General features: G+C 44.0%; 1 protein-coding gene across 4 annotated transcripts in view; it reads right to left on the reverse strand.

Annotated features, from left to right (window-relative positions):
- The window catches only part of ARHGEF18 (Rho/Rac guanine nucleotide exchange factor 18), a 355,668-nt gene extending 337,215 nt beyond the window's left edge, over positions 1–18,453 (reverse strand). For all 4 annotated transcript variants that reach the window (XM_073599247.1, XM_073599232.1, XM_073599238.1 and 1 more), the window contains exon 1: positions 18,333–18,453. In XM_073599247.1, coding sequence (XP_073455348.1) covers positions 18,333–18,347 — 15 coding nt within the window. In that variant the 5' untranslated portion in view covers positions 18,348–18,453. The remainder of the gene's footprint in view (positions 1–18,332) is intronic.
- Positions 18,454–18,848: the final 395 nt, after the last annotated feature.

Consider the following 18,848-nt stretch of genomic DNA (forward strand, 5'->3'; position numbering starts at 1 on the left):
TATTATGTCTCCAAATTGGATGTGTATGTCACACATAGCCACCAGAACTGACTAATAGCAGCCCCTTTTGTTTTTTCTATAGGAGGCTAGGTGCTCTCTCCTCTCTCCTCCTGTTGGATATCTTTATTCGAACATTTTACGGTTAAAGGGGCCATAGGGCACGTAAGTTATAAGTATAGCCAGAAACCTGACGTATATGCTTTATACAAGCACAGGATGGGACTTGAGAAGCTCCTCAGTAAACCACAGATAACCAGGGTAGGCGGATAGAGACGGTGGCAAAACTTCAAAAACCAGGACTATAATTAGAACGGCAAGAGGGACTGAAGTGTTGGACCCCAGAAGTAATTTGGATGGTGAACTAAGCATTTTTGGGGGGACACTTTTTCTACCCAGGGTTAGGGACTAATGGTATTTAAAGTATAGGGTAGGGGGACTTAACTAGGTCTTGGTAGAGTTATTCTACACAGCTCACTAAAGACCCCTCAAATACACAATAACTGGCAGAGTCAAGGTCATTGGTGTAGCCTGTAAGTAGCTTAATAACCCTGACTTCCCCCCCTGGGGGATCCCTCTGGTGTAAGGAACCCACATTATATATCCCTTGCCTATGTCAAATGGTCCATTTAGAACAGGATTATATAAAAAGGGGAAGGGAAGGGAAGGGAAAAAGGGATAAAAGAATTGAGGAGAGAATGATGGGAAAGCCAGGGAAGGGGGCTACAGCGAACACTACTAGAACAAGTGCTAGTCCAGGTACCATTAAGAAATATATGGTCCACAAAAATACCAACGAAAGCCCAGGAAAGGCTACTGGGTCCAAAGGTAAAACTCCTGATTGCCCACCTAAAATTAGCACGAGAAGACAGCTGGCAGAAATGGAAACCCACAATATAAACCCTGGGATAACAGAAACAGCCCCAACGGTTCATCAGCAGGATAGACAACTACCAACAAAGAACGAGATGGCAGAAATGTTCCCTAGATTGGAAACGTCGATTAAAGGTGAAATTGAAACAGTACGGGATGAGATGAGCCATATCGTAAGAAGAGTAGAAGAGGCTGAAACAACGATAGAAAGGCAAGGACTAGAGATAAAAAATCTCAAAAGTCAGATGGAGGAGATTCAGCGAGAACAGAGAAACTTGCGCTACAGGTTGGAAGACCAGGAGAACGAAGTAGGAGGAAAAATCTTCGGATTAGAGGGCTTCCAGAGGCACAGGGTGAAAAGGAGAACCTACAGGAGAAAATTGATCAAATTTTTGGAAGTCTGCTAGATCCATCTGAGAACAGTCATAAAATCAAACTGGATAGAGCTCACAGGATAAGAAAACCGCCCGAGATAAGTGAAGAAGCTCCACGGGATGTAATTGTGAGATTCCACAACTATCAAGATAAGGAGATGATCAAGTCAAGTGTGAAAAAGAATCAGTCAGTGAAATATGGAGAGACATGCTTGCAGATCTACCCAGACTTAGCCGCTGAGACTCTATCCAGGAGAAGAGTACTTAAACCATTATTGGCACAACTGAAAGCCCATGATGTCCAATATTCATGGGGTTTCCCAGCCTGCCTAATTGGGCGTAAAGATGGTCGCGCAGCAACATTGAGATTTCCAGAGGAGACTCAGAAATTCTGTCAGCGCTTAGATGTGCCACTACTTGAAATCCCAGGATGGTGGGAAAAAATAGTAAATCAGGAAATGTCAGAAGAACCACAAACCTGGAAACCAGTCTTTAAAAAGAGGGGCACATAAACAAACGTTAAAATAATTAGAACGGTACTTATAGTAAACACTGACTCTAGGCTTTGAATCATCATGGGTGGGGGGGGTGGGGGGGATTCTGGATCGGGTGGGGGTCTCCGGGAGGTGGGTAGCGGGGGCGGCCATAGTCCGGGGGTAGCTGCTGGATCTAAGGATTGCTCCACTGAGCTCAACCTCCAGGGGGTCAACCGTAGGGCCGGGTAGAGTTGGTGGGGCCGTGGTCAATTGGGCCAAGGAGTGGTCAGATACCCCCAAATGGGGGGTAAGGAGGCTGGGAGGGTGGGGAGGGGGAGGGAGGGGGTTAAGGGAAGGACGAGACCGGTCCATACCTCAATGTATCCGGTCATTCAGTTCTGAAGGGCTACGTAAAGGCCTATATGTGGTAAAAACAACAAGATGGCCGGGATAAATATAGTTACATATAATGTGAGGGGCCTCAATTCGCCCATAAAATGTGCGAACATAATGGGTGAATTGAGATCCCTTAAAGCAGAGGTGGTTTTCCTGCAGGAGACCCACTTGTGTCTTAGTAGGAGCAAGAGAATAACCTCTAGAGATTTGCCGTATTGGATTTATGGAGACTCCCCGGTAAGGGGAGCAAAAGGAGTTGCGATTGGTTTTGCAAAGGACGTCAGGTTCCAAATAGAGGAGAGAGTAACTGACCCGGAGGGTCGTTTCTTGTTCCTAAGAGGTAAACTGAACGGGACGGAATGTTCATTAGCTAACGTTTACTGCCCAAACATTAACCCAGGAAGGTACCTACTGGGAATCCTCGCAAAGTTTGAAGTCTTTAAGAAAGGGAGGGCCATTATCGCAGGAGATTTCAATATTTGTCTAGAGCCAGGTAAAGATAGTACGTCGCGTGCCCGGGGGACTGGAGGTATATGGATGAATAAACTCAAGAAAAAGTTGCGCCAATATCAGCTGGTGGATGTATGGAGGATGCAACATCAGAATATAAGAGACTATACCTTCTACTCCCCTGTTCAGGCGATGTACTCTAGGCTTGATCTCTTCTTTGTGGAGCACTGGTATATGGAAGAGGTGGAGAGTACAAACATAGGACCAATGACTTTTTCTGATCACGCCCCGGTGAGCCTACAAATAAAACTAAGCAAACACAAACCGCTGAGCAATAACTGGAGACTAAATGAGGATCTCCTTCATGATAAAAAAATAGATAAGCTCATTAAAGAAGAACTAGAATTTTATTTTAAAATCAATACCTCAGAGGAGACATCAGAAGCAATAGTTTGGGAGGCCCATAAAGCCTACATCAGAGGGATCATAATAAAGGCGGGAGTAGAGAATAAGAGAAGGCAGGTAGAGAACTTTCGCGTGCTACAAGAGGAAATTATTAAATTAGAGCAACAGCATAAGATATCGGGGGATGGAGAGACATTGGAAAGACTATACAGGAGTAGGGAGGCTATGTGGCAGTTAATTGAACAAGAAAATCGAAAGAAGTATAATCTCGTAATAAAAGAAAGACATATAGGCAGTAACAGACCTGGTAGACTCCTGGCGAAGATATTAAGTAAAAAGAAAAATAACAAATATATTGACAAGATAAGGACCAGAGCAAATGAGATCAGCTATAAAGATATTGCAAAGACGTTCCAAGAATTCTACGGGGAGCTATACTCCATAAATAGAAATGACACGACCAAGGAGAGGGAACAAAAACAAGTGAAAATTAAAAACTATCTAAACGAGGTGGGAATGGCCAAAATAACTGAAAAGAAGCGAACCTCATTGGAGGCCCCCATTACGGAGACCGAAGTGAGAAAGGCAATCAGGGAGACACAAGTAGGTAAGAGCCCAGGCCCGGATGGGTTGACAGTGCTCTATTATAAAAAATACCAAGACTACCTAATACCAAAATTGTGTTCCTACATGAATGACATAGGAGATAAAGGGGAAATGAGCAGAGAATCGTTGGCAGCTAATATAGCGATTATTTACAAGGAAGGCAAGGATGCTACATTATGCTCTAGCTACAGGCCTATCTCCCTGTTAAATGTGGATACTAAACTATTCGCAAAAGTGATTGCAGATAGAATGAAGCAAACAACAAAAAGGATCATCCGAATCAGGTCGGGTTTATATCGGGTAGGCAGGGACGAGATAATAGTATTAAAACCCAACTGTTAGCCCAGGAAATCAAAAAGAGTGGAATCCCAGGTCTACTTCTTTCCATAGACGCAGAAAAAGCGTTTGACAGAGTAGAGTGAGACTTCATGATGAACACGCTTGAGGAAGTTGGCTTTGGGGAGAGGATTTGCAAATGGATTAGGGCCTTATACTCAAGGCCCTCGGCGAGAGTGAAAATAAATGGGACCCTCTCTGAGCCTTTCGATATGTATAACGGTACAAGACAGGGGTGCCCAATTTCCCCTATGCTCTTCTTACTCTCATTGGAACCCCTTCTCTCGAAGATAAGGCAGAATATGGATATCAGTGGGGTAGTGATAGGTAACACTGAATATAAACTTGCTGTCTTTGCAGACGACATCTTGCTGTATATAACATACCCAAGGATCTCCCTCCCGAATGTTATGGCCACCCTAGCAGAATATGAAAAGTTATCTAATTTTAAAGTAAATCCATCTAAATCTGAAACATTAGACATAAACTACAGTAAGGAAAGGGACCACTCATATCAAAAATACTTCCCCTTTGTGTGGGGAAAAAATAATTAACTATTTAGGAGTAAAAATCACTACATCAATGGAAACGCTATATCAAGCGAATTTCATTTCGCTCTTAAACGAGGTATAGTCAGAATTAAAGAGAATACATCTGGGCCAATTATCTTGGGCGGGAAGAATTAATATCTATAAAATGGTTTTACTGCCAAAAATAACATATAAAATGCAAATGCTCCCAATAATGTTGCCACATACATATCTTAGAAGACTACACTCAATGTTTATAAGATTTATCTGGAGAGGGAAAACACCAAGATTAAAATTCACACAATTGATAAATGTTAAAGGTAAAGGGGGGTGGGGAGCACCAGACGTACGGAAATACTATGAAGCTATCGCACTAGCTAGAGCTATAGATTGGGTTAAAAACAAAGAAAAACACTGGGTAGTAATAGAAAATAAAATTAGTGACACTAAATTGGATAAAGTAATATGGATTTCACCCCAACGGAGAAAATATAGCACTGAAACTCATGATATTACCAGACATGCACTCAAGATGTGGGACACATTGCACAAAAGGGAGCACTGGGAGTTCAATTCACCTTTAATGCCACTTAAAGACTTAGATCAGTTTGCACCAGGGAAAGAGGAGTGGTTTGGTAAATGGTTACTGGAAGAAAATATACAACTAAAAGATGTAACGTGCAGGGGTAGAATATGCTCATTCCAAGAGCTTCAGGATAAGAGAAATATGATAGTTATTAACCCCTGGCGCTATAACCAACTAAAGCATTTTATAGATTCCCTTCCGCGACCAATTAGATCGATGGATAATTTACTGCCACTAGAGAAAATATGCACGAACAAAGAGGGGAAGGGGGTTTTTTCTCGGATCTATAAAGTTCTAGTGGAACTAGGACGGCCAGATACCCCGGCCTTCATAGGGAAATGGGAAAAGGAGCTAGAGAGAACACTTTCAGCTACAGAAGTCTCAATGATATTAAAAAGAGTTTCTGCCACATCGCTCAACAGTAAACTGTTAGAACTAAACTTTAAGTGCCTGACTAGAATGTACCTGACCCCGGACCAGGTACATAAAAGCCAAAGGGATAAACCGCAGCTCTGTTGAAGGGGCTGTTCAGAGTTAGGGACAATGGCCCACATTTGGTGGCTATGTCCGTAAATGAGAATGTTCTGGGGCGAAGTAAAAAAGTATATCAAAGAGATCACAAATCTTGATGTACCCAACGACCCTTGGATATTCTTATTTCACTTGAGTGATATGCCCACCAAAACATATCTTAGAACACTCTTGCCACACCTTCTTGACGCGGCCAAGAGTTTAATCCCTAAGTATTGGCAAAAGAAGGACAGACCAACGATGAGGGAATGGTTTAATAAAATCATCGAGATACAGTGCCTAGAGTATTTAAGGTTTAGTGAAGGGACAAAAATGGGGGCCTATGAAATAAAATGGAAAGAATGGGAAAAATTTAAAGAATCCTCAAAAGCGGTTGAGATGTGGACCACTTAGCCCAGAATCAGGGGTCTTCGCTCCAGTGTAGGATATAGAGGTAAATCTAAAGTGGGGGCAGATAGGAAGAGAAAATGGGAGGCCAGAGGAGAGGAACGTGGGGAGATGGATGGGGTACGGTCTCAGGGGAGGGGGTGAGGGGGGGGTATTTCAGGAGGGAATTATTTGTAAACTGTTGAGTAAACACTTATTTTTCTTTTTCTGTAACAAGATGATTTGGCCTATCAAGTGAACTTATAGCCACTATGATGTGATGATAAGATGGGAAAAAATTTTAAATTTTAAATAATTGAAAAATTTATTTCCTGGGGAAAACTTTCTAGCTGACGTGGCAAAAAAAATAAAAAAAGTAATCTTGACATTAGTGTATAGCTAGAGTAGGGACAGTTCAGATAGCGTCAGTGTAGTGACGGTTGAACACCGTCTATTTGATTGCGTTACTGCCAGTTTGACGCCATTTAATTCTGTGTGTGTTACTGCCAGTTTAACGCAATTTACTTCTGTGTGCGTTACTGCCAGTTTAACGCCACATCGTTTTTTGTGTGTTACTGCCAGTTTAACGCCATATAGTTTTGCGTGCATTACTGCCAGTTTAAGGCCATATAGTTTTGTGTGCATTACTGCCAGTTTAACACCATATCGTTTTGCGTGCGTTACTGCCAGTTTAATGGCGTATAGTTCTGTGTCCGTTACTGCCACTTTAACACCATATATTTTGCGTGTGTTACTGCCAGTTTAACGCCATATAGTTCTGTGTGCGTTACTGCCAGTTTAATACCATATAGTTCTGTGCATCACTGTACGTTTGGCGCATTATTTTGCAGTATATTATAGTGTATCTGTGGAGTGTGTCTGTGTAGTGTGAGTACTCAAATTAAAGTGCACCAAACACCTCTTTACATTGATTAAAGTCCATCTATGTACAGATTTCAACTTCTTCTTTACATTTGCTTATAAGCACCGCCTCCTCCCTCCCAATAATGTCTGAGAGGACAATAAGGAGAGGCAGACGTTCCCTTGGCACTGTAAGGGGGCCAGCAACAAATGTGTCCACAGGCAAAAGTGGACGTGGTTGTCAGTCCTCAGACAGGGCATAATTTCCTCTGTTTAGTGAGTTTGCCCGTGCTATCCAGCCTCAGCATACAGAGGAGGTTGTGGACTGGCTTACTAAACCTTCCTCATCCTCCTTATCCTCTGTCACACAAGTAGAGACAAGTGTGCAGTCCCCTGCAGTTGCCAGAGTGGATAAACCTGCCTCCTGGTCCACATCTATTCCTGCCATAGCCCCAACATCAGCCATTGAGGAGTCAGCTGAGTTATTTGACCACAGCGTCAGCCACTTGCTCCTTGATGATGCCCAGCCATTACTAGATTCAGATGTTGGTTCTGAGGTTGAGGATGACAGGAACATGAGCCTAGAGAGAGAGAGGAACAATGGTAGACAAATTGGCATTCATGTTCCCCATGCCGCAGCGTATTGCCAAGTTGTCGCCAGTGGTAATGATGAAGATGGCGGAGATGGAGATGATGATGATGACGAGGTCACTGATGCGACTTGGGTGCCAGATAGAGCAGAGGAGGAAACTGAAGGTGAGGCGGCACAACCCCAAAGAGGCCGACATCAAGAAAGAGTAGTGAGCAGCCACCCTATTCCATCACATTCGGCAGCTGTTATCTCCTGGCCCACTCCCCAAAGTTCAGCTATCTGGGCCTTTTTCAGCACATCTGCAGCAGATCGCACTGTTGCTATCTGCAAACTGTGTCTCAGGCACATCAAACGTGGCAAAAACACCAAACATTTGGGTACCACATGCCTAACAAGTCATTTAACGTCCAACCACTCAGCCCTTTGGCAAGAGCACCTAAAAGCCACACAAAAGGGGCATAAATCTGTCCCTCCTCCTCCTTACCCACTTCAGTCTGCCCCTGTGACAGTGAGTCATTACCTTTCAGCAGCCTCCACTGACAGGGATGATGGTATAGCACAGGGTGTCCCAGGTCATAGCAGCACATCTCCCAGCAGCTCACCACCAGCTGTAGACTGTAGCCAGCAAATTTCTCTGCCCCATCTGCTTCAGTGGAAAAAAAAAATACAGTTCCTGCCACCCACATGCCCAGCGTCTGAATGCAAGCTTGTCAAAGCTGTTGGCTCTCCAACTTCTGCCTTGCAGCCTGGTGGATTCTGCCCCCTTCCGTGAATTCGCACAATGTGCTGTACCACAATGTCAGGTTCCCAGTCGTTACTACTTTTCACGTAAGGCCGTTCCATCTCTCTACCATCACGTGTAAGGGAATGTTCTGGCATCCTTGGGCAATGCAGTAAGCCGCAAAATCCACCTTACTGCTGACACGTGGTCCAGCAAGCATGGGCAGGGATGATATATTTTGTTCACAGCACACTGGGTAACGCTGCTTGCAACTCAAAAGGGTGCAGGACAGGACTCGGTGCTGCAGCTTGTTGTGCCCCCATGTCTCCAAACAACTGGTGGCGATGATGCCAGACCTGTGAGCTCTACCCCATCCTCCTCCTCCGCCACCTCCATGTCCCCCTCTGCAGAATTGTCCTATGAACATCAGGCACCCCCTAGGGCGTTCAAAGGGCTATTCCCAGAGCCAGTCTAAAAGGTGCCATGCAGTGCTTCAGCTGGTTTGTTTAGGGGACAGGAACCACACCGGAGCAGAGATTTTTGCAGCTCTGCAGGGACAGGCCCAGAGGTAGTTCACACCATGCCAGATGGAGCCAGGAATGGTAGTGTCTGATAATGGCTCAAACCTCCTGTTCGCCCTTAGACAGGGAAAGTTGATACATGTGCCATGCCTGGCACATGTCCTCAATTTGGTGGTGCAGCGTTTCCTAAGTACGTACCCAGGGTTGCAAGATGTACTAAAACAGGCCAGAAGAGTCTGTAGCCATTTCATACACAGCCAGCCAATCATCATACACAGCCAGTTCTCTGTTGGCTGAAATTCAGCGGGAATTCCACCTGCCCGTAAACCGCCTGATTTGTGATATGCCCACCAGGTGGAACCCAACTTTGGGAATGCTGCAGCGGCTATACATGCAGCAGAGGGCCGTCCACCTAAGTGAGGCATTTCAGAATTTTTTTAATCCTCGCCGGCCAGGGCTGTCAGCTTTCACAACCCATTGGCAGTGTCTGCATCACATGGTGGACAATTACCTCGGGGCCAAAACAGAGATGGAGAGCTTTCCAGCTGACAATCCACTGACTTACTGGGTCATGAGAATAGACCACTGGCCAGAACTTGCCCTGTATGCTATTCAGTTGTTGGGCTGCCCTGCATCCAGTGTGCTTTCAGAACAGGCATTCAGTGCTGCAGGAGGTTTTGTTACTGATCATAGAACGCGTCTGTCCACAGACTTCGTAGACCATTTAACTTTTATAAAAATGAATCAGTCCTGGATTACCAGCTATAAAGCCCCTGATGCCGATATCACTGATTAAGTCTTTTTGGGATATGGAGTCTCTGCAGGACTTCGAGGCTGCCTAGCCTTTGAGGGTGTTCAATCATTTCATCTGGAAGAATGTTTTTGTTTGTATGTTGTTTGTTTGTTTTGAATGTATAGGTTTAATGGGCACACTTAACACCCAAAGACCAATTTTTCAGCACCTGTTTGAACAGGTGTTCAAACAGGTGCATATCATTGCAATTTTTTTACAGCAAGACCAATTCTGGCTTTCATCAAGAGTACCTCTATAGTGTTACGGTGGGAAGGCACCACCAACACCCAAAGACCAATTTTTCAGCACCTGTTTGACAGTTGCATATCATTGCAATTTTTTACAGCAAGGCCAGTTCTTGCTTTCATCAAGAGTATCTCTATAGGGTTACGGTGGGAAGGCGCCCCCCCCACACCCAAAGAGTAATTTTCTGCACCTGTTTGACAGGTGCATATCATTGCAATTTTTTACAGCAAGGTCAATTCTTGCTTTCATCAAGACTACCTTTATAGGGTTACGGTGGGAAGGCACCACCGACACCCAAAAGACCAATTTTTCTGCAGCTCCTCAGCTGTTGTTGAGCAAAATAAAGGCAGCTTGCTGGGAAAATGTAATTTTTTTGGCTTTATAAATGCAATTATTGCTGCAGCAGATTCTAGACATTGTACAGATCTGCCACTTTAGAGGTAGACTAAGGGGACCCCCCCAGGCACTATATTGGAAGGAATTTTTCATTTTTATGCTTTCACTTTAAAAATAAAAAAATCACTGCTCATTTAAAAATGACGTTTTTCACAAACTTTTTTTTATTGATACATGTCCCTCAGGGCAGGACCTGGACCCCTATAACCATTGTATGCCCAATTACTTGCATAGAAGCCTTAAAAATTGACACTTTTTTGATTTTTGATGTTCAGGTCCCATTGACTTTAATGGGGTTCGTTATTTGGGTCCGAACTTTTGTGGTGTTCGAAAGTTCTGGTGCAAACCGAACAGGGGTTCATTCGGCCCATCCCTATTTATCACAACACAAAATGTTTCACACTCTTCCTGTCTTCATCTTCTTCAAACATACTATGTCTCCAACCAGCAAACAGTCACCAATAGAAACATTTGCTACTTTAATCTTTCTCTTCTCTGTTACTGACTACCTCTAAAGCTGGCCAAAGACAGTTCCAATCTCAGATGGTTCAGCAGGGACCAGTCGAGATTCAAACCATGTATGGGCAGGCTGATTGTACCCAAGTCGATCCAGCGATTGGTCAACTTGGGTACAACCAGCATGTCAGATTTTTAGGATGTGATTATTGCCAATACTGACTGTGTTGATGGGAGAATCAAGCGATTTTCTTTCCTGAAACCCATAGTTGCAGGAAAAAAAAGTTGTATCATCTATGGCAGGCTTAAGACAAAAGCCCCCTTGTTCTCACCCGACCTGGCCACATCTGTCTACAACAGCTCCCTCTCATCCTTCCTGGAAACACTTGCTTCTGTTACTCCACAAAGAATTAGGCCTCCACCGCTACATCCTTGGCAAACAGCTGACACCAGATGTTTCAAAAGATATAGTTGTTTTCTTACTTGTGGCCTAAAATGAAATCCCTGCCTTGTATAAATCTCTGGTAAAATATACATCCTTCCTCCTTGCTTCAAAACAAATATATTGTAACACTCTCATTAACACCCTCTCATTCAGTGCTCATCAACCCTTTTCTACCTTTAACTTTTTACTTTGTTCCCCACTGGCTCCACCCACTAACTCATTTACTGCTTAGGACAGGGGTAGGCAACCTCGGCACTCCAGCTGTGGTGAAACTACAAATCCCAGCATGCCTCTGCCTCTAGGAGTCATGCTTGTGATTGTCAGGGTCTTGCAATGTCTCATGGGACTTGTAGTTTCAAAACAGCTGGAGGGCCGAGGTTGCCTACCCCTGGCCTAGGACCAGGCATGTACTGGCCATCGGGACTACCGGGAGATTCCCGGTGGGCCGATGGCTCAGTGGGCCAGTCAGGTGCGGTCCTGGAGCCGCTCCTCTCTGACAGTGAGTGATCGCAATTTCACTCCTGTCAGGAGGAGCAGCTTCCGTCATATGCTGCTGGAGAGAGCATTAGGTGTTATGCTCCCTCCAGCCTGCAGGGGGAGATAGACCAACGGTAGACTTTCCCTCCTCTCTCCCCTATCACTTGTTATCACATGACTGAAGAGAGGAACGAGAAGCTGCCTTCAAAACGGTGAGTACATGTGGGAGGGGGAGGAGAGGGAGGACACTGATGTGAAGTGGGCTGCTGGTGGGGACTGTGATGTGAAGTGGGCTGCTGGTGGGGACTGTGATGTGAAGGGAGCTGCTGGTGGGGACTGTGATGTGAAGTGGGCTGCTGGTGGGGACTGTGATGTGAAGTGGGCTGCTGGTGGGGACTGTGATGTGAAGTGGGCTGCTGATGGGGACTGTGATGTGAAGTGAGCTGCTGGTGGGGACTGTGATGTGAAGTGAGCTGCTGGTGGGGACTGTGATGTGAAGTGAGCTGCTGGTGGGGACTGTGATGTGAAGGGGGCTGCTGGTGGGGACTGTGATGTGAAGGGGGCTGCTGGTGGGGACTGTGATGTGAAGGGGGCTGCTGGTGGGGGCTGTGATGTGAAGTGGGCTGCTGGTGGGGACTGTGATGTGAAGGGGGCTGCTGGTGGGGGCTGTGATGTGAAGGGGGCTGCTGGTGGGGACTGTGATGTGAAGGGGGCTGCTGGTGGGGACTGTGATGTGAAGGGGGCTGCTGGTGGGGACTGTGATGTGAAGGGGGCTGCTGGTGGGGACTGTGATGTGAAGGGGGCTGCTGGTGGGGACTGTGATGTGAAGGGGGCTGCTGGTGGGGACTGTGATGTGAAGGGGGCTGCTGGTGGGGACTGTGATGTAAAGTGGGCTGCTGGTGGGGACTGTGATGTGAAGTGGGCTGCTGGTGGGGACTGTGATGTGAAGTGGGCTGCTGGTGGGACTGTGATGTGAAGTGGGCTGCTGGTGGGGACTGTGATGTGAAGGGAGCTGCTGGTGGGGACTGTGATGTGAAGTGGGCTGCTGGTGGGACTGTGATGTGAAGTGGGCTGCTGGTGGGGACTGTGATGTGAAGGGAGCTGCTGGTGGGGACTGTGATGTGAAGTGAGCTGCTGATTGGGACACTCTGATGTAAGGGGGACGCTGTTGGGGACACTCTGATGTAAGGGGGACGCTGTTGGGGACACTCTGATGTGAAGGGAGCTGCTGATTGGGACACTCTGATGTAAGGGGGACGCTGATTGGGACACTCTGATGTAAGGGGGACGCTGTTGGGGACACTCTGATGTTAGGGGGACGCTGTTGGGGATACTCTGATGTTAGGGGGGCGCTGTTGGGGACACTCTGATGTAAGGGGGATGCTGTTGAGAACACTGTGATGTAAGGGGGACGATGTTGGGGACACTCTGATGTAAGGGGGGCGCTGTTGGGGACACTGATGTTGGGGACACTGTGATGTAAGGGGGACGCTGTTGGGGACACTCTGATGTAAGGGGGACGCTGTTGGGGACACTCTGATGTAAGGGGGACGCTGTTGGGGACAATCTGATGTAAGGGGGACGCTGTTGGGGACACTCTGATGTAAGGGGGACGCTGTTGGGGACTCTCTGATGTAAGGGGAACGCTGTTGGGGACACTCTGATGTAAGGAGGATGCTGTTGGGGACACTCAAAATTAAAGTGGGCCAGTCATGAGGAAGTCCAGGGCCAAATTTTTGTCCCAGTCCAGCCCTGCCTAGGACATTGCCAATCATTTTAAAAACAAGATAGAGCAACCCATAAAGACATCGCCGCTGTCTAGATATGTCCCTTAAGCCTAGTACACACGATAAGGATATCAGACGAATGATCGTCATTTTTTTGCATGCTAGTGTCATTTTGAAAACCTATAGAATATAAAGATTCTCATACAAAAGAATACAACTTTGGAAGTGATGTAATGTGAACAAATGTAAAAGCATTTTTCTTTTGTCCGATTTTCTCATCATGTCTACTAGGCATTACTTAATATATCATGTCTACCTCCCACATTCAATACTTTGCCCTGTTACTACAGAGAGGTAACTAATCCTTTTTCTGACCTAACCACCTGCCCCATGGATCCCATTCCCTCACAACTACTGGTCACGCTCTTGTTCTATTCTTTGCTCTCGCATTCACATATTCAATCTCTAACTCTTTGCTGGCATTCTCCCCTCTAAAATATACACTGATCACCTCAATACTTAAAAAAGACCTTGCTGGACTCCACCCATGCAAACAACCTAACACCCATCTCCTAAACCCTGGTAGCCTCCAAACTTTTTAGAATGCCTGATTTACAAATGTCTGAGCTGCTACCACACTAATAACTTTTTGGGCTCCTTACAGTCTGGGTTTCGCCTACAACACTCCACATAATCTGCTCCACTAAAACTCATTATTTACTTACTAACTGCTACAATCAATAGCCACTACTCCATTACTAATGCGATCAGACCTTTCTGCTGCTTTGATACAGTTGATCATCTGCTCCTACTCAAAAAAATTCCACCTTGTTGGCCTCCAAGTCTCTGTTCTTACCTTGTTCTCCTTCCCCTATCTAAGCATACCTTTAGTGTCACCTACAAATCTCCTCCTCTCCTCTTCCTCTTTATTTGAGAATTTCCCAATGCTCTGTCCTCTGACCCCTTCTATTTTCTATCTACACCTCCTCCCTCAGTCAGTTAATAACCTCCCATGGCTCGCAATACCATCTCTACACTGATGACACCCAAATCTACCTCTCCACTCTTTAGCTTACCCTTGCAGTCTCCTTATCTATCACTAATTTACTAACTGACATATCAATATAGATGTCGCCCTACTCCCAAAACTCAATCTTTCAAAAAACTGAGCTCATAATATTTCTTCCCCGTCCACCCTCTCTGACTTTTTCCTTTGTGATCCTTTGCACAGCTATCATTCCCTCCCCCCATGCCGGGGTACTAGGTTTACTGGACTGTGACCTCTCCTTTCAGCCCCACATCCAATCACAGTCTAAAGCCCCATAGACATGGGCAGAATGTCAGGAAGACATTTGCCGGTACAAAAAATACCGGCCCACATCCTGCCCGTGTGTATGTCGGTCTGTTGGACGTGCATGCTGGAAAACCGGCAGTCGACTGACCCCCAATCAGCGCTCTCAGCCAATGGCAGAGAGCGCTGATCAGAGTGTTCTGGCGGGGGGGGGGGTGTCCAGTCAGAATACAACAGCTCAGCGAGGGAGATCGCAGGACTAACCTCGCATGCTTAGTACAGCGACTCCCGACTGGAGCGGTCAAAAAAACTGTAGTGTTTTCCATCTCTGAAAACTCATCTCTTCAGGGAGTCCTATCTTATTGCTACCTAACAACTGAACTTTTACTTTCTCCATAAATTCATACCCACACAGTAATTTAATTTTTATATCACTTTCCCTAACTTTTAGATTGTAAGCTTTCCTAGCCCTTTTGGCTTAAATTGTATTGTAACAGTACTTTCTTCCTTTTGCTCTGCGCAAACTGTTGGCAAATGGCAATATATAAATCCTGTATTATAATAATAATTATAATAATAGTACATGTTGGTATGCAAAGAATGATTTTACATTGCTGTGCCTCACTGTGTTATGATTTGAATACTGCATGCAACTTTCTACAGATGTTGATACCTGTGGACTCTTCGTTAGACTTAAAATAAAGGTCATAGGCATGCACACAGGGGGCGACAGGTATGCCTGGGCACACATTAATCACCCTGTGCTGCGCAGATTCCCCCTGCTGCTTGGATGCAGAGAAAGGGACCTGGGAATCTCTCACCTCAGTCCCTTTCTCTGTCTAAAAAGTGAGACATCAGGCATCTGTTTAGATCCCTGATATTTCACCAAAGCCCCCCTAAAAATTGTAAAAAAAAATAATAAAAAAATTATTGTAAAAAAATATTGTAAAAAATAATAAAAAAATAAAATACTGAAAAAGTAAAAATAAAAAAAATAATAATAAACTAATGACACCAACCTCTGCACTACCTACATTTTCCACCCATCTACTGTACATTGCCTAATATATATATATATATATACAGTATCTCACAAAAGTGAGAAAACCCCTCACATTTTTGTAAATATTTTATTATATCTTTTCATGTGACAACACTGAAGAAATTACACTTTGCTACAGTGTAAAGTAGTGAGTGTACGGCTTGTATAACAGTATAAATTTTCTGTCCCCTCAAAATAACTCAACACACAGCCATTAATGTCTAAACCACTGCCAACAAAAGTGAGTACACCCCTAAGTAAAAATGTCCAAATTGGGCCCACTTAGCCATTTTCCCTCCCTGGTGTCATGTGACTCGTTAGTGTTACAAGGTCTCAGGTGTGAATGGGGAGTAGGTGTGTTAAATTTGGTCTTATCGCTCTCACTCTCTCATACTGGTCACTGGAAGTTCAACATGGCACTTCATGGCAAAGAACTCTCTGAGGATCTGAAAAAAAAGAATTGTTGCTCTACATAAAGATGGCCTAGGCTATAAGAAGATTGCCAAGACCCTGAAACTGAGCTGCAGCATGGTGGCCAAGACCATACAGCAGTTTAACAGGACAGCTTTCACTCAGAACAGGCCACACCGTGGTTGACCAAAGAGGTTGAGTGCACATGCTCAGCGTCATATCCATAGGTTGTCTTTGGGAAATAGATGTATGAGTGCTGCCAGCATTGCTGCAGAGGTTGAAGGGGTAGGGGGGTCAGCCTGTCAGTGCTCAGACCATACACCACACACTGCATCAAATTTGTCTGCATGGCTGTCATCCCAGAAGGAAACCTCTTCTAAAGATGGAGCACAAGAAAGCCTGCAAACAGTTAACTGAAGACAAGCAGACTAAGGACATGGTTTACTGCAACCATGTCCTGTGGTCTGATGAGACCAAGATAAACTTATTTGGTTCAGATGGTGTCAAGCATGAGTGGTGGCAACCAGGTGAGGAGTACAAAGACAAGTGTGTCTTGCCTACAGTCAAGCAGGGTGGTGGGAGTGTCATGGTCTGGGGCTGCATGAGTGCTGTCGGCACTGGGAAGCTACAGTTCATTGAGGGAACCATGAATGCCAACATGTACTGTGACATACTGAAGCAGAGCATTATGCCCTTCATTCGGAGACTGGGCCTCAGGGCAATATTCCAACATGATAACGACCCCAAACACACCTCCAAGATGACCACTGCCTTGCTAATAAAGCTGGGGGTAAAGGTGATGGACTGGCCAAGCACATCTCCAGACCTAAACCCTATTAAGCATGTGTGGGGCATCCTCAAATGGAAAGTGGAGGAGCGCAAGGTCTCTAACATCCACCAGCTCTGTGATGTCATAATGGAGGAGTAGAAGAGGACTCCAGTGGCAACCTGTGAAGCTTTGGTGAACTCCATGCCCAAGAGGGTTAAGGCAGTGCTGGAAAATAATGGTGGCCACACAAAATATTGACACTATGGGCCCAATTTGGACATTTTCACTTGGGGGTGTACTCACTTTTGTTGCCAGTGGTTTAGACATTAATGGCTGTGTGTTGAGTTATTTTGAGGGAACAGAAAATTTACACTGTTATACAAGCTGAATACCCACTACTTTACATTGTAGCAAAGTGTCATTTCTTCAGTGTTGTCACATGAAAAGATATAATAAAACATTATTATTTATATATATATATATATATATATATATATATATATATATATATATATATATATATATAAATAAATATATATATATATATATATATATATATATATATAAATATAAATATATATATGTATATATATATAAATAAATATATATATATATATATATATATATATATATATATATATATATATATATACGCATGTGTGTTTGAGCTTTGGCGTGCACCCCCTAATACAATAGACTGCATACACCTATGATAAAGGTAAATGGGATTGCTTCATAAAGGCCAGTGAAGTGATTGAGAAGTACTTTAGGAGCTTTTGATGTTCATTTTCTATGATTCTGAAAGAATGGTTAACAGCTAGCTTCCAACAGGTGTCAAAAAAATCAAACACTCGCTGAATGTGTCACAAATTTCTGAAAAGGCTTTGCAAATGCATGAGGCATTTGGAAAGCTCTAGTAACAGTGCTAATACCAAACACTTATATAATCTAATCCTTATAAAAAACAAAATCCAATTGTGAGTACTAATATTTGTAGAAAGTACAGTAGAGAATAGCAAATTCATGTGACAAAAAGGGCATGGCATAATACTATGCACCAATAAATAAATAAGCCTATGGTAAAATGTACTGCAATTACAGAACCGACTGCACGTGGACTTTCTCTTTAGCTGCATGCAGAAAAGCTACATTCAATTGTATTGCCTCTGTGCCAATATTCATGTGCAGGGATGCTGTGTTGGAAATAATACTCTCGCAATCCTTCTGTTTCTCTCCTTCTCCTAATGGTTGAACTTACATTTGGTTAATTAGGTCACTAATGTTCACAATGGTCTTTGCTCTGGCGTGTAATGTTATTCATACCTCAAAATGCTTTTAGCAAAAAAAAAAAAAAAAAAGAAGAAGAAGAAAAATTCAATATCTGTCTATTTTTAAGTGTCTAAGAAAGTTTTCTGGTTCAATTGCACTAAAAATGGAAAATTTCTTTTTGCTCTGAATATGTAGGTTTATATTCTCATTACCAATCATTCAGTACCTTTACACCACCTGACCACGATACTGAAAACTATGTAAAATTAGGCATAAAAATGTTTAGCATTATCTTTCAATTTTTTAATGCTCTGGTTATCTGCATTGTCATATCATATTCAGCAATAAGAATAATTGTTCAAAGCATAATAAGAAAGCTTTTCATTTACCTTTTCCTCCACCATAAAAAGTGGATCTCCAGTTTCCAGAGAAGAGAGGCTTGTATCTGCATCAGGAGTCGCACATCTTGAATCTGGGATAGCAGTGAATTCTGTGCATGGTTTACATTCAGATGCTGGAAGACAGAGTAAGAACATGAATCTGTGAAGTACTGTAAATATATCTTTTTTCTGCGCTCCAGAATAATCCCACAGAGAAATAAATTATTTTAAGTGCTTGGAACTTAAAGTGAACCTGTTAGACACCCATGTATGGAAATCTACATCCTTCCCTATCCCATTTAACTACAGCCAGCCTTTTGGGAAAACAGATTGAACAACTAGGTGCATTCCATATTTTGGTCTGACGACATTGGGGTTGATACTGTATAGGCAAATAGGCTGTTCACTTTGCAAAGAACTTTGTACTTTGCAGGGGATATTTCCCCAGAGCTTAGTGAATGTGGTGAAAATCCACCTTGCAAAGAATACCCAATCACTTGCAAGAAAAATTAAAAAACAGCATTT

This window comes from Aquarana catesbeiana, linkage group LG01 (assembly GCF_042186555.1).
Source record: "Aquarana catesbeiana isolate 2022-GZ linkage group LG01, ASM4218655v1, whole genome shotgun sequence".
NCBI classification, from domain to species: Eukaryota; Metazoa; Chordata; class Amphibia; order Anura; family Ranidae; genus Aquarana; species Aquarana catesbeiana.